Source organism: Falco cherrug, chromosome 11 (assembly GCF_023634085.1).
Source record: "Falco cherrug isolate bFalChe1 chromosome 11, bFalChe1.pri, whole genome shotgun sequence".
Classification (NCBI taxonomy): Eukaryota; Metazoa; Chordata; class Aves; order Falconiformes; family Falconidae; genus Falco; species Falco cherrug.
Genome location: NC_073707.1, coordinates 23,716,481 through 23,732,877, shown reverse-complemented (window position 1 = coordinate 23,732,877; position 16,397 = coordinate 23,716,481). Strand labels below are relative to the sequence as shown.

At 41.0% G+C, this 16,397-nt stretch overlaps 1 protein-coding gene across 1 annotated transcript; it reads right to left on the bottom strand.

Annotated features, from left to right (window-relative positions):
* Positions 1-1,613: 1,613 nt before the first annotated feature.
* On the bottom strand, positions 1,614-11,752 carry FETUB (fetuin B). Its single transcript, XM_005438499.3, has 7 exons — positions 11,415-11,752; positions 6,926-7,036; positions 5,417-5,504; positions 4,707-4,873; positions 3,632-3,745; positions 2,629-2,718; positions 1,614-2,143 (listed from the first exon to the last, which is right to left on the bottom strand). The coding sequence occupies exons 1-7, from the start codon at positions 11,634-11,636 to the stop codon at positions 1,724-1,726; spliced, it is 1,212 nt and encodes a 403-aa protein (XP_005438556.1). The 5' UTR covers positions 11,637-11,752; the 3' UTR covers positions 1,614-1,723.
* Between the last annotated feature and the right edge of the window lie 4,645 nt (positions 11,753-16,397).

Here is a 16,397-nt window from a genome sequence, read left to right as displayed (position 1 = left end):
TAAAATTATACATTTGGATCAAATCATGTAATGCCAGAATACTATAACAAAACCATAATTTTGTGTTGAAAGGCTCTTTGAATGAAGAAATTATCCAGCATCTCTGGGGATGATTCAGCAGCATAAAAGCTTCAGAAACAATAATATTTTATTGATTTTATTTTGAACAAATGTTTTTCAAGTATGGTGGCAGCTACAGAAAGGCTCTAAGGACTTACATGAACCTCATAACTATTGCAAATATCAGCGCAGTCCTGGCCACAAGTGACATTTCTTTCCCAGGTTCACTCTTCTTTTCTTCTTGTCTTCTCATTTATTTGTATTTGTGATTATCAGTATGGTTGCTATGTCTGGCTTTGGTGAAATTGATTTTTCTTAGCTACAGGCTATAGAGTGTCCCTGTGGTTTTTATTATAATGAAGTTAATATGACCTATCTGAAGAAAGAATTAGGCTGATTTTGTAAATCATCATTTTTCCTGCACAGCAGGGTCAGTAAAGCATAAGAATCTGAACAGCCTGGGCTTGATTCTCCACCAGCCAGAATTATTTGCGGAGGTTTCACACACGGGTAGCCTCTTCCACTTTCTTTAAGTGAGGGTATAAAGCATTAAGAAAAAAATAGTCTTTCTGGAGATCTTCCATGGGAAATAAAAAAATAGGCTAAGCTCATCACAATATAATTAAGCAGTTAACACATAAAATAATAAAAACCCACTAGCTTTTAATACTAAACAGTGCTGAAGTCCTGTTCCCCGTTTGTACAGCATCACAGCGGGTGTGACTCGGTAAGGGCCCTGAGAGCATCCCTCCTCCTGGCGGCTGGGCGGCCGGGCGCGGGGCCAGCTCAGCGCAGCCCCCCATGGTGCCCCTGGGGTCGGGCTCCCAGGCAGCGCTGCAGGGAGGCCACGGCCACGGCTGACCCCGTTCCACTTCCCACTGCAGTGCTTCAGGCTGAGGCTGGAGCATTTTGCCCTCTGCCTGAGCTCCAGCTCCAGCTGCATCGTGGCTGCACCTGGGCCTGGCCGCGCACCCTGCTGATCCAGACCCAGATTCAGACCTGCAGCCTGGCTCCCCGGCCTGACCTCAGACCTGCCTTGTCACTGTGGTCTTGCTTGGAGACCACTGGGCTGTGTCTGGCTCTGGTCACTGTAACCAGAGCAGATCCTGACCATGACTTGCGAACTCATGTTCCTGGCTTGATCTCAGACCTGCCTCATTGCCCATGAACTTACATGGTGATCTGGCCTCTTCCTATCACTTGACTGCCACCGGGGTCTGCCCTGCTGGCCTTGCTCAGGTACCATGGGACAGGCCCCTGCCCTGCCAGCCTGGTTATCACACTCGGCTCCGTCTCACCACCCCCTGGGGAGCAACCATCCTGCGCTGGACCGTGATGGACTTCTGCTACTGGGGATATTTTTTTTCTGATGCCTTTGGGCTGTCTCAGCCCTGCAAGTTCTTTTACCCTGCATAGTTACCTTTCCTTCATGCTCCTACTGATGGGAGGAATTTGAGAATTAAAAGCCGAATTCTTTTTTTGGAAAATTCCCCAGTTAATTTTTTTTTCTAATGTGTTCTTGTGCTTTCTTGAAAATGAGAACTGCAAAGATGAACACTGTAATAAGCAATTTATTTACTTAAAGATGTTACACAAATTGAAAGACCAGGTTGTGATCGTGGTCATTATTTTGCTGCAGGTATTTGCGATGATTGAATGCTTGCTAGGCTTTGGTAGGCTTTTTAGGCAGCAAAGGCTGGATAATGGAATTTATCTTCTTTGCTTCTCCTGGGCATGAGTCTGATAGAGAAAGTTCTTCAGGAAAAGGGAGAACAGCTGGTCCAGTGACTGGTTTGGTCAAGTCTGGTTTGTCTGTTTGAGTCTTTTCTCTGTCAAGACTGGGCATAGATCCTACAGCCCTGGGTGGAACTGGCTTTCCATCTTTATGTTCAATTTGACTTTCTGGTAGGTTTTGGAAAGAGGTGTCCTCATTTGAAGGGGGTAGAATTTTAACCCAGCCCACCGTTTTTTCTACATGTGGGGAGAAAGGATTGACTTCTGAAGGGAAAGCTTGTTGATGATTCTGGCTGGATTTTCCAGGTGTTTTATTATCTTGCTGTTTCCCCTCTTCAGTGGCAGGATCCTAAATAACAGGCAATAAGCATTACCGATGTTGAAGCTATTCCAAATTCTTTCAGATGTGGAGAAGGTCACCCTTCACACTAAGGATCTGCTGCAATTTCAGTTTGCAAAGACCAGTGGCAGAACAGAAGTTCAAAAATAGACAGAAGGAACTGCTTCTTATGCCGGTGGATATGGGTGCATGAAATTTGGGTAACTACATAGTTATTTCTCTTTGCATTCCCTTTGTTATTTACAATTTTCTTGTAGAGCATTCTAAACACGTTCTGTGGGATTGACTCTATACTTATTCTATTGCCTTTTTATCCACCTAGCAACAGTCTGTTTTATCACATGAGACATCTTCCTGATTTGGCCTTATCACTTTCTTGAAGCCCATACCTTTGTGAACAAGAAAACTTAAAAATGGCTGGTCTTTCAAAAGTTCAATTCTTGTTTTGTAAAGGAGTATTACTCTTGTAATATTAAGATTAGATAAAGAAATACCTGCACACTGTAGATTTCACAGGATATTGTGACAAACTGTTCATGTTCCAAGCGGCTGTTTACTACAGAGCCTTTGCAGAAACCTATTTGCTGGAAGAAGAAAATGCAAGCATTTTTTCACATTGTAGCACTGAAACTTGGTTCCTATCTTGTAAAACAAGCGATTATGAAAGGCTGAATAGTCATAGCTTCTACATGTATTTGTAGGGATAAGCAGCTTGGGCAAACTTTTATTTTGGGATTGGCAAGATTACAAAGGCAGGCAGCATTTTGAAAAAGGCTTTATGTTTGCAAAGGAGGGTTAGGCAACATGATATTAAAAATATGTTGGCCACTTAAGGCCCAAGTACAACAGCACACTTAAGTTCTGTTGCAGCAGAATATCCCCATGCAGGCAAGTTGTGTAACAGAAGTTAAAATCATTTTTCAGGCAAAACCAATTTCACACCATGCTAGTGAAAGAAACCATGAAAAAATGTTGTTTCTAGTAGTTGTGGTTTTACTGGACTCTAGGTGGACGTGGCTTGGATCTAAGTTAAGATGGGGCTTGAAATGTTATCTCTTGGCAGCATGCCCATTTAGTCCTTCAGTTTCTCTTGTAATTTTTTCCTTAGTTCCTAAATGTTTTCCTTAGCTGGCCTGGCTGTACTATGAATATACTCTTTATGCATTGTTTGTGATTTATTTTGTGTGTTTACTTGGAAGGAAGAAATCCTTAAAAATGATTCAGCTTTGTAAGGCAAAACTACCCCACCTTTTTCTAGATGGTATTTTTTTTCTGTTTTCTTTGTTCATGAACTTCTAGGTAAGAATTCAGAACTTCTACTGAAATATTTATTCTAAAGCAGTTTGTACAGTTGCAAGACAGTATAGAGCTACAACGCAATAAGAGGTGCCTGTGGGTTTTGATTCTTGTCTGCAAAGAACCAAAGGGATAGGCTAAGTATTCACTGAGGAATCATACTATCTGAAAATAGGTGTTTATACAAGGAAAAGTACTTACAGCTAGTTCTGAAGAAAGTGGCTTGCACTTGGAGATGTCAGCAGTTGTGTCATTTTTGGAGCAGGATGTCTCCTGAATTAAAAACTCTACAAAATATGCAGGACCAACGACCCACTGTAAATGAGAGACCAGCAGCAGTTGGACCTTGTGCATGTGTCAGGAAGAAGGAAGAACCCTACAGTCCTTGAAACAGATGTAAAATTCCTGCTAAGTGTGGAAGGAGCAGGTTATACTTAGGGTATTACTGTTAGTTTTATTACAGGAGAATAATTTTTTGCCAGTACTGCTTTATTGCCTCATTGTTTTTTACTTCTTCTATATGAACAATCTTAGTAACTCATGAATTAGCTATAGTTGAAATGAGTTTGGGTTTAAGTTTTGAGTTTAATACTAAGTTAGTATTCACATAGAATTACATAGCCAAAACCCCTCTTCAGTGCCTAGTTGATAATTTTTGGCTGCTTTAATGAACAGGATCACTTATTCTGTTTCTCAAATGCAAGTACCTCAGGATTGGAAGATGGGAGCAAGTAAATACTCTATAGTAGTAATGTGTTAACAGTTTGAGACAAAGAGTGAAGACCACCTTGTTATCAATACATAATGAATTTTAGAGAGACTGGATATTACTGTAGTAAACAAACAGGATTTAGCCAGGAAATCATTAACTCTCTGTTAGTCTAAAATTAGTTTTAAACCATGTTTAAACTAATTCAGTGAATTACAGGTATGGTTTGGAAGGGAAGACTGTGCCTTACTAAATACTTTCTACTAGAGATTCACTAATTCATGGTCGTGGTAGAACAGTGAACTCACAGTGAAGCTTTCCTAAACTTTGGAACAGAAATCTGTGTCTTCAGTTTTACATAAAGCCCTTCTTTTTGCAATAAATGGAGTCAAAGTCTTGGATCAATGCAGATATTAATTTCCCAGAAGAATTCTGCATAGAAGTATTCTCTGTACTATACAGATACAAATTCTAAACAATCTGTAAGACATAACAAACCATATAAAGTTTAACAGGTGGATCCATACTTCTTAAAGGCTAAAGCAAGTCAGATGAACCTTGGCTTACCTGCATTGAAGCTCTTGTGACATTGAGGACAGAGAAATAATGAGTTTGTTCACTCTCTTCATTGAACTTGGCAAGGCTTTGAACAGCAGCCTCCAAATATCTGGGCTCAGTTGGATTGTCATCAACTGGGCAGTCAGGACATAGCGTCCAAATATATCTGGGTGGAACTTTGTATTCAAACAAAACAATGTCATTAGAGAAAGCATAACCATAAGAGCATGTTGATAGTGTAGGTCACTTTAAATGCATCTATGCCACCAACCATACCCAATTGTCCTCCGGTCCCCTACAGTAACAATATGTGGTTTGATTCACTCAATGATTTTGAATCTTTTTGAATTTGCAGACCCATAAAAATGTTGCAGCGGAGGCAGAGACACTGCAGAAAAAAAGGTTAACCTACTGAGGGCAGGCTTGCTGTTTTTATTTGCCCTTCACAAACCCATAAAAATGCTTTCTGGACCAAAGGGTAAAAGCTCATATAAAGGCTCTGCTGGGTTTCCCAGAGGTGAAAACAGTTATTACTGCACTGTTCTGAGCTGCAGGACCACACTGGCCTTATGATCACTGACTTGAGAAAATTAGGGCAGCTGAAAGCTAATAGAGACGCTGTGGTGCCATAATTACAATTAAAATTTAAAGTCATGCTATATGGCAAAAAGTGTTTTTCCAGTCCTCTTTTAAAGTGGGTGTGTTAAATAAAGACATACCTGGTTGTAAAGTGCACTCATAAGTATTCAGATGAGCAGTATTTCTTGCCTGATTAATGTAGATAATTGCTTTGCATTGACCATAAACCTAAAACAGTATAAATATTTAGAAACAATTAATATTGCACCCTTTGCACTGATCATCTGCTACCTAGACAGTGAGTGATTCATTTTCTCCTTGCAGTTATGAAATTCTTTTCAAGAAAAAAAGTTGGGTTAATACTCAAATGGCAATGAAGCACATTTGTAAGTATGTCCTTTAGAATAAAAGGCCAAATCTTCCCCTGGTATAATTCTGAGCTATACAGGTACAGCGCTTGTCTGCAGGATGGCCTAAACAAGGCCGCCCTTCTGGCAGCTAAGAAGTGCCCGAGTGTCACAGAGTCGCAGAGTGCTTTCCCTGGCCAGGCCCCCCACGCACTGGGAGCTGGGTCTGTGTCTAGAATCCAGAAAGCTTAAACCTGGAGATCAGCTCAGAGTGTTTGGATCCAGTCACCTGTCTTTCCACCTTCCCCCTTCTCCTATGTCCATAGTGAGGAAGGAGAGAGGGAGGAAGGACCCCAAAGTAGGTTTGTGGCACAGTAAGATCACCCTTGCACACAGAGAAACTCTTGACTTGTGGCAGAAGAAAATACTGGCCTATTCATATCCATTGTAGCTTTATGTTTAAAAGTTGAATGTATATTCTCTTGAGTGCTTCTTAAATAATGCCACATGTATGACCAAGCCCTCAAGGACATACATTCGTTGACTTCACAGAAGCCATACTGACCATAGATGCTTTGCACCCTTTTCCTGCTGAAAGCACTGTAAGAAGAAGTGAGCAGAATTCTTCCCCCCCCCCCCCCCCCCCCCCCCCCCGATTTTCATTTAAAAATGAAGATTGATTGACCTAAGAAGCAGCCAGGAAAATTTAATCATAACTTTTTTTTTCATGTGAAGCTTCTTTCTCATCATTTGTCATGTTATAAAGGTTTTTTCTTCACTTGTTCAGAATCATTTTGGTCACCTGTAGCAAGTCTTGGATCACTTTCTGCCTTCACAGCTTATCTTGCTGAGCTTTCTTTTTTCTCCTCTTTCAGTGCAATTTTTGCAAAGTTGTCAGAATAAGAGCGGAATTAAACTAAACCAAAAATCTCATGTTATATAAAAGTGAGTTTCTTTTATTCCCGTCTTGACAGGCTGTCTTTAAAATAAACTCTTACAGGGTTGCTATAAAAAGGAAACCATTTATTCTAAGTAGTGTCCTAGCATGGCTATTTAGTTATGTCTGCTTATAGCTCTGGTCAATTAACTTTTTCTTTTAATTTTCATTTTTTAAAATAAATCTTACTAGTCTATAAACTGATTAGCAAGTACACAGAAAAAGTGTGGACCTTGAAAAATGGGGTTTGATTTCTTCTAAGTTCTGCTGCCTACTAAAAATGCATGTGTAAGGATTTTGCTGTCATCAGTAGTACCTGAGTAACTCATCATACTTGAGATTAAATAAGAAAATAAAATCCTTACACTTGTATGAGCAGGTCTGGCTGTACAATTCTTCCACAACTTTTTGCTGCGTACATGGCATTCGGTATCGACTACATCCAAGATGAGATAGAAGACAGAACCAGTGTTCTCCTGGAAACAAAAAAAGAAAGTTTCATATCTCAATTTTGTATAGAATAAAGTAGGGACACAGAAAAGGGAGAGATGGAGAAACACAAAACACACAGGCGGGGCACACAGTTACCCTGAAAACTGAACATTCTGTGGGACAAATTCTCAACAGTGGCAAACCAGGTGAGATTCAGGCTCTGTTAGAACAGGCTTGGTGATGCATCTAGCCAGCTTTAATTAATGAACAGCCTTTTAGAGCCAGTTTTATCCTTCTGACTCTGGTACCAACCAGAACCCAAGAATGAGGACTAAACATGGTGATGTTTTCATTGTCAACTGCATTTTATGATTAGAATTGAAAGGTAGGTTATTTTTGCCTTCCATAAGAATGAGACGATAAATACCACAAAAAATAAAAATCTGCTAAGATGGAACATTGGTAGGCATTAGAAACATTAGAAATACCTTACTTTTTAGAGTAATATCTTCTTCAAGTATGGATGCTTTGCACTTGCTGGAAAGAGACTGTGACTTCATTGAGGCAAACAACTTGAATATTGTCTCAGATCTCAGAAAGTGCTATGAGAGACCTTGCATATCCATGTTTCTGACCCACTTAAAGCTTCAGTCCAGTGCTTGCATTCTGAGCCTGTGCTTAAGTCCAGAAAACTACTCAGTGTTCACTGCAGCATGGATGCACAAAGCATTTAGGGCTCAACTTTTGGACAAACATGTTTCCATGTGAGAGGACAGGGAAGCAGTGAAAGTACAGCTCCATATATGTAGTGGTTACATCATGTGGTACAGAAAGATGAGATGCTGCGTGGTGCAGCTCCTGGTTCTGCTTCCGCTGTAACTATTGGTAAGCACTTTTCCAGGGTATTTACCAAGGATACAGCTTAGTAGGATCATATTTTATTTTCTGTAGTGGAAGGCTGGAAAGAGAGCAGTCATTTACACATCCTAAAGAACTTAGATGTGTTAGCTGCATGCTTAGACTGAGATTATATCTTTGCTGAAGAGGGAGAAAAAAGAAAATTGAATGAGAGCAGTATTCATTCATTCCTGGTTAATTTCACCGGTTTATGGGGCAAGAGTCTTGTAGAAGTCTGGGGCCAGTATCTATACAATTTTGGCTTCAGTTTTGATTTCTGATTAACAGCAACAAAAGACCAGTCAATAGGGCATCTAAAGACTGGAGTACTGCTGGCTTTTTTTTTTTTTTTTAATCCTGCTTGGAAAAACACTAAGAGTTATCTGGTTTTGAGTTCTGAGGAGACCACATGATACCAGCTATTCCAGTCACACAGTATAGAGATCTCTGGAAAGAGACTGGGGTGGTTATTTTATGTGAGCTCTACCCTATATACTTGTAAATGTAATACTAAACCCTTTAAATATAAAAGAGCAAAATAAATAGAAAGCAAATATAAAGAATTAGTAAATTGTTTTGTTAGCTTTGTCTTTAAGTTATATTCTTACATATGCAACTTACCATGTTTTATCTAATTATTTGCATTTTCATATCCTCTTTTTTCCCCTGAGTGTCCTATGAAGTAATCTGGTAATGCCTTGCACTGAGCTTTCAGGGTTTGCCTACACTAATCCTGAGGCTTGATTATAAGTGTAATTCTCAAGGTTGTGAAAAGATCAAAAGCTATTTTGACGAAGAGTGAAGCAGAGGTGCAGCAGCACTGTGTGCAGTGGCATGGCAGTATCCCCACAGCTGGCTGCATAGTTCCATCTGTGGAAGAAACTAATTGTAATTTTCTCTTTACAAGCAAGGTACCTAAATACCACGATGATATGTCTCCTTAATATGATAGCTAATATAGGTTAAATCAGTAAACAGAAAGCAAGACTGGTCAAAGAGTAATTACCATTCGCTGAAAACTTGTTTTTTGAGTAGTGCAGCATTTGATACAAGCTTGTAACTTTTAAGTGTGTCCTCTGTGAGACAAAAAAAAATAATTCACTAAGACTATCTTGCATTAAGAAGCAATAGCCAAGAAAAATGTGTATCTTTAAGAAGTCCTGAAGCTGGAACTGGTGACTTGAGCTTTAAAGTCGGTTGTTCAGGTATTCTGGAGGCAAAAGCACACACATAATATCATTAAAGAAGTGTTCTTATAATCAAATGTGTTTAGTGTTAGATGGGTTTACTCAGCTGAATCATGAAGACTGATTATAAAGCTTGGTGATCTTGGAAATACTAAATGCAACCAGAGTGGACCAAACTATTTCCTGTTGCCTGTAGCTCTCTTGTGTAATATCAGCTCTAATATACAGATGAGGTTATTATAAAATCTACACATCTTTTTGTCTGCCTGCTTCCGTATATGTTATCCTCCACTGGGGAAAGGATAATTTGGGGTTTATTCAGAGCTCAGCAGATCACTGAAGGTTTCATCATCCTTACTTTCATTTTCATTAAAAGACTGTTATGCAAAGGTTTTTTTGAGATCTGCTTAGTATTGAATAAAAACTTGTATCTTTTCTGCATTGCTCAAAAAAATCCCTTCCTCCATAGTGCTGATGCTAGGATTGCTGCTGCTGCAGTGCATGCTTAGGAGCCTGGAAGCCAGAAAAGATGCAGCAGCAGCACAGTATCCGTCTTCATGGCAGTGTAACCTGGTGCAAGGGAAAGAAATGAAATATTTTGGCATGTTTTATGATTTTGGTTAAGCGCCTGTTAGTGAAGTTAATCGTATCTTGTATGAAAAAAAGGCTCTGTCCTACTTCCATAGAAGTTAATAGCAGATGGCTCATTAGTTTAAATTAGAGCAAAACTGAACCACAGGTTGCTTAAGGGCAGATTTGAATTTGAAGTAACTTTGAAAATGTTTTTATCCTGAGTATTGGTTAAAAAAATGGGAGGAAGGACCACTGACTGATAAAAAAAAATCTTTATTTTTTTGAGAGGAATAGAAGGTCACATAAGGCTGTTATTGTGCATGAACACCGCTGACATAGCTGACTGCTTTGTATGTTCTCAGTCCCAGCAGCAGCAAAAATGTGACAAAGGGCTTAGATTGTCTAGGTTGCTATCACAGTGTCTTGAAACACCATATTTACAGGATAAGCATATGAGATGCAAAAAATAAGGATAATGGTAAATTAAGCACACAGATGAACAAAGAGCAAAGTTAAGACTCTAGAGGATTAAGTGACAGACCAAATCACAAACAAGGACCAAAATTCTCCTGTGTGGAGATATACTTGGCACAGGTGAAGGGAGAAGCAGGGAGATGAATGAAATGGTTTACAGCAGGTCTGCACTCACCACGCTACACTCTAGGGTGGTCATAGGGGTGCTCTCATTATTGTCAGTAGGAAGTAGTCCCAGGGTGGGGTCTAAGTACCTAACTCTGTGACTGGTGATGTGGGTTCTGGGCCAGCTCAGAGGCATCCCATGTGAAAAATTTCTCAAGAGACCTGATCCACTTGCTTAGTGGACACATTCTGTCACCTGAGCAAAGCATAGAACACAGTGCAAAGCACAGCAAAAGCAAAGTGTCCATCTTTAGTTGTGAGATCTGAGATTGCTGGAGGCCGCAGCATGTCTGCAGAAACTATGTCCTTGTGAGAACAGCAGGAAGTAGTCATATCCTTGCCAGTACAGATCTTTAAACATCTGGCAGTGAGCCTGATTTTCTTTAAGGATGCAGAACTTAGCCTTTCAGGTAAGATTATGGGAAGTGAGCAAGCATGGCAAGGAATGTTAATAGCATGATTCCACAGTGGTTTATGTGTTGTGGGCCTTGTGCACTCATTTCAGGTTGTCCTGGCTAGAGCCAGTAGTTTCAGCTATTATAACACAAAATAGTAATAAATTAAGCACACATAGAAAAATAAGATACTTAAGGGTATGAGAGTGATATTCCACAGGTATTTCCACTGTAATTTTTGCACTTGAACTGGTTTCAGGTTTCTTCTGGAGAATGAATCATCATTTAGAGGTCTGTGAAGGGATTCCCTGGTCCCAAGCTGGACGTGTTTACACCTGTTAGTGCTTACATCTTCTGTGCAGAATGCACGATGACTTAATAGCCTTTGCACTCCAACTGCTCAAGGCAGTGGGAGGAAGGTGTAAAATGAAATTAAATCAGAGTAGTGGTGTTTCATACCAAATTTGAACTGATGCCTGGAGCTATTCCAGGGGCAGGCAGCAGAAAATCGTGACTGCGATTTTGCTCTCTAATTGCCCACAGTGGTGATGAAACTAAACTGTTTCTAGTCATCTGTGCATAAAGTTGACATGGCCTCTGGAGTCCTGTGTATGTAATCTTACATTTGCCTTTTGAAATATTTCTTAGTTCAGATAGATACTGCTAAGGCATAGTGACAGACACAGGGCTCTTCATGGGAGAAACAGACACAGAACGAGCAGGTAACTTACCTGAGGTTGTTCTCGGACACTGAAAATTCGGTAGAGACTGAGTATGTAGCCCTCTTTTCGGTCAGCATTGATCTGGCGAAGAGCCAGATCTGCAGCCTCCTCTACTGCAGTGTCATCACAGGTGGGGGAAAGCAATGCAGTTGGTCCTTCTCTGGCAGGAGGAGAGGCAGCCCAGGCGCAAAGCGCCTGTATGCCAAAGAGCATTGAAATAAATAAAACCATTCTGCTTAGAAAACCAGTGCAGCAGATCGGAATGGTGGGTCAGTATAGAGGAGCTGAGACATGCATGAAATAGCAGACTTTTGTAATGGCGCCATGTCTCTTTGTAAACTTGTGTCCCCTTTTTATTACATACTGACCATCACCTTTAAACCCACAGCTGCAACAGCAAACACTAAGTCAATGATTACAAAGTTTTACAGAAGTGTTGTCATTCCCTCTGAGACCAGACAGCACTTTCTCCTTCTGACTTTGCATCTCCAATTCAGACTTCACTGGGCAGATCGTATAACTTTGACCTCATCCCATCAAGGGATATACACGCAAAGCTACTTTCTTAAGAAATGAGAATTGCTTAAATAAACCTACATGCAGGACAGGTCTGGCTCCAGCTCTGTTCTGTCAGTGATCCACTTCTCCCAAATAAGGCAGTGAGAAGGGTCTCAGCAATTTGAACAGGAATTGAATAGGGGCCTCAAGGCTGACTAATTTTACACTTTGTATTTGTTAAATGCTAATTGTAAACAAATATACTGACTTTCTATTATATGCAGTTAATTTGGTAGGGATAGAAGGTCAGTTTGGATTAATTCTTTGAGCATTTCTGCTCAGCTGGATACTTGCAGATGAATGTCAAACCTTAGCTCAGGCCAAGCCAGCAAATTGCAGTCCATGTCCACACAAGAAGCCTGTGAATAAATAGCCTGCTCAAGCTGTTAAATACTCTTAGATAATACGGTAATGTGAAGAATTAATGGTTTCATCATGGTGTCTGCTTTTAAGCAGAAATTTCCATTGTGTTTATTTGGGACTTAATATTCACTGTAATTGAATATAGTGGCATAGGTGTGGTAAGTTTTGTTCTCACACCAAAGACTTCCCTTCTGTTAGTGTGCTGGTGCAAAATTAGCTGCTGTAAGAGACTGGAGGAAATAGATGATGAGTGAACTAGGGCTATCAGAACAGTCTTAGGCTACTGAAGGCTCCATTTCAGGATTTGTTCCCCTCTCAGTGCCTTGACTACAGCCCACTCATCTTTTGTTGCCTAAACTCCTCAATTTATTGACACCTACCAGGTATTTGACCCCCTGCTCTGATTTCCCTGAGCCTTGAACATTTACTATTTCATCCCAGCTTCCCCCCAGCTTCTGACTTTGTCCTCACTGCCACGTTGTACAAAGTACTCTGTGAACTTGCCATCATTACATGTTGCTTCTGATGCCAAAGAGCAAGTCTTGTTTCCTTTTTATCTCCTCTCATCTTAACTTTTTTGGCTGCACCTGGTTTCAGCTCCTGCCTGGCAATGCTTATCTTTATATTCCTGTGGGGTTAGGCACAGGTACAGTTGCATATGAACTCCACTGCTAATTGTAACATGCTGCTGCATTTTTATTGCCTGAGGACCAAACTGAGTGATAAAGTAAGAACCATCTGAAATTGTATGCTGAGAGGGGACGGGAAAGGAAGATGGCCTGTAAGAAAGTTACAGACCTGGGGCTGGTTATGCTTGTCTCAGCACCGAAGGTCTGAAAGGAGAAAACCCAGCAGAAAGAACTTTTTAAAGAAGAGAGAGTGTGTAATGTAAACTGGAGGGGGAACTGCCTCCGTTTGATTTCTTGTAGCCAGTGCCTTCCTCCTTATGCCCCCCCTTGCTCTTTCTTCCCCATCCGCTCCCCCCCCCCCCCCCCCTTTATTCTTTTTGTACTTTGATTCAAGGAAAATGTACATCCAGTTGTTTTTTTGCCAGTTCACATCACTTTGCACATCACTCTCCCAGATTTAGTCCAGACTTCTCTGAACTGCAGCTACTTATCCTCTAACTATCTCTTGGCTAGATGATTTAGGACCTTAGTTGTGTATCTTGTTCAGTCTTAATGTCTCCCTTATATTGTGTGGTCAGAACTGGCTCAAGGGAAGGAGTCCCACATGCTTAATCTTTAGCTCCTTGGCTTCTCTAGGCACTGCCACAGCCTACCCCTCCAGTTTAAACTGTAGGAAGCCACAGGAGATTCATAAGCCTGCAGCTATAGGCCTGAGGAACAAGGGAAATTGGTCCAGCAATGTCACTATTTTAATTATTTTAGCACTACTCAGTGCTCTGCTTTTCTTCCTTTTCAGCAACAACCAATAATACAATCCTGATGTGACTGGAGACTGTAACTTGGGGTTGGGGTAGCCATTCACTGACTCAGCCACTCCCCCCATACTGTTACAGAGCACACACTAAGCTGTGCAGGTTTATTTGTAGCTTTGACTTATTCCCTCACTGCTGAATTTGGAGGTTGATTTGCCAGCTAAGAGGCTGTACTGTGGTCAATATTGATTCTCGAGTGATTTGCTGAGTACAGATTAAAAAGAGTCATGGAAAATTCTGCCTGGAGAAACTTAAGTATGAAATGACAGAGGTGTGCCTCATGGCTAACCTGTCAGAACTCCATGCTGAAAACAGAAGAGAATAGCTGTACAACTAGCTGTTATCTTGAGGATCTGGAGAAGTGACAACCACCATTACTTGGGGAGTATCCCAGTGAAAGTCATTGGTTTTCTGCTAAAGGGTAATTCTGCAATATTTCAACTTGAAGGATACCAGAAGATGGGTAACCATTTTCCTGGTCCTCATTTTCTGTCATGGGAGTCTCTGTGATCACAGCTGTCTGCTGGATGACACCAAGTATCTAGGTTTGAGGGTTGCCCTATATTGAGTGAGGAAGGAAAAGTGCAAGTGAAGGCTATAAATGTCTCTATTTAATACTACTGTAAAGTTTAGGGGGGTTAAAATTTTATATGTTGTCACATTTTCTAACTGCTGGTATGAAGAATCTTCGCTCGTTAGCCCAGCAGTGCTCAAAGCATGTTCCTGTGGGAGACAGCAGAACCTGTCCCGGCGAATATCCATGGAAAGCTGGGTGGGATTATACATACAGCCAGGAAGACCAGAAACAGCACTGGGGCTGAAACTCTTCTGGGAAGACTTTGGTTGGTGGCAGAAGTGGAAAACTCGGGCAGCAGGACAGAAGGGGCACATGGCTGCTAGACTGAGCCCCCTCCTATTGCCAGTTGCTTTGCAAACTCAGGGTGAGGGATAATGTACGGGCTGTATCCCGGAGGGAGGGGGTGCAAGGGATGAATGTTGAGAAACATTGCTGTAGCCATAGTACAGGAACAGCAGAAGCAGCAATGCAGACTCACTCACATTGTTCCTTGTGCCTGGGGAACCTTCCCCTGTGGCTGGAGGATAATAACTCATTTTCTTTATCCTTAAAGTACATGGCATTTCTATGGAGATGGGTGCCAGTTTGTACTGGCTGTGTTGGTGCCTCTTATAATGGGGAATTGTTATATCCCTGACTGTTCTTTGTACTCTTTCTCCCACTAGAAAGGAAAAAAATTCTCTGTTGAAGTAGCTGACCTCAAAACATGGACACAGCTGGGAAATCTGAGCATGTCCAGCTAAAGCAGCACATGAGATACACATGCTTTAGCAAAACAGGATTTGAAAAAACTGAAAAACATTGTCGGCCGCTGATGTGGACGTGACAAAACTATTCAAGCTGCATTTCAGGGAAGGAGGCATTTGTATTTTATGTATTGCCATTTCATAGCACTCACTGCCCAGAGAACCTATTACTGAATACTAAATCTCTTCCTAGGGTCCAGGTACATGAATACAAGGCCATACTGGGGTGAGACAAAGTGAGTGCTTCAAAGCAGTGGTGGAAAATGTATCCTTAAGGGGGCAAAATGTGTCCTTAAAAGGGCAAGTGTTAAGGAGAAAGAAGATCAGATGCAGCTACTACCTGCAATGCACAGAGCAATTCTGCTTCTTTTTTTTTCTTTTTTTTTTTTTCCCCTCCCTGTTTCAGGAAACAATGGAGTAGTTATGCCAGGTGTAGGAGAACATCTGTGAGGTGTGGAGGCTACAGATGTTCTGCTACATATCTTCAGTTTGTGTGCCTGGGAAAGGCAACAAAAAAATGCAGCATTTCTGGAGTTCAGAGATCCGCATAGGCAGGGGTTCCTTTTATAAACATTCTGTTTCTGCTCTCAGATAGAGAATTTTCTAATCCTGGAAAACACCGTCTTTGCTATAACTTAGTACCGACTTCATTATATACAAGACAATTTGTATGATTTAGTTAAGGTGATTCCTAGGTTTAAAAAATACAAAAGCTACGAAAACTGATTTCTTCAGGTGAGTTAAAAACTCAGTCTCAAGTACCTGGTGTTATAATAACACAGATCATAATAGTAGCCATTTAATTAAATCCTGTACCGTGTCTCATGCAGTGGGATGGGAGGACCACCTACCTTAGCACAAGACGTTTCTACAGCTTAATGCTAGCACTTTTTGAATGAACGGCTGCATGCAGAACATACTGGAGTCACTGTTTTACAGAGACAGAAAAAATCACTGAGCAATTGACTGGCAGTAGCTGGCACAATCACCTGCAACACACTTCCTGCAAGAACTCAGCATATTCTTGAAATGTGAAAGCTGCTGCCTTCATGGGGAGAGCTTGTTGGCGGTACGTTGCCATCACGTTAGATTATGGCTGATAGAATCTGGGCTGATTTCCCTTTTTCTTTCCCCTCCACACACCCAGTTGAAGCATTGGTGCAAGTGCCTATGGCTTTTCCTTTCCCCAATGACACAGCAGAGCAGAACCTTTCTGTATAGCAACCTGTTGCACTGTCACCAAGAACAAATGTTATTTGTGTTGCTTACTGAATACTGGAAGGTTGTAACTAGGAGAACAGGATAGG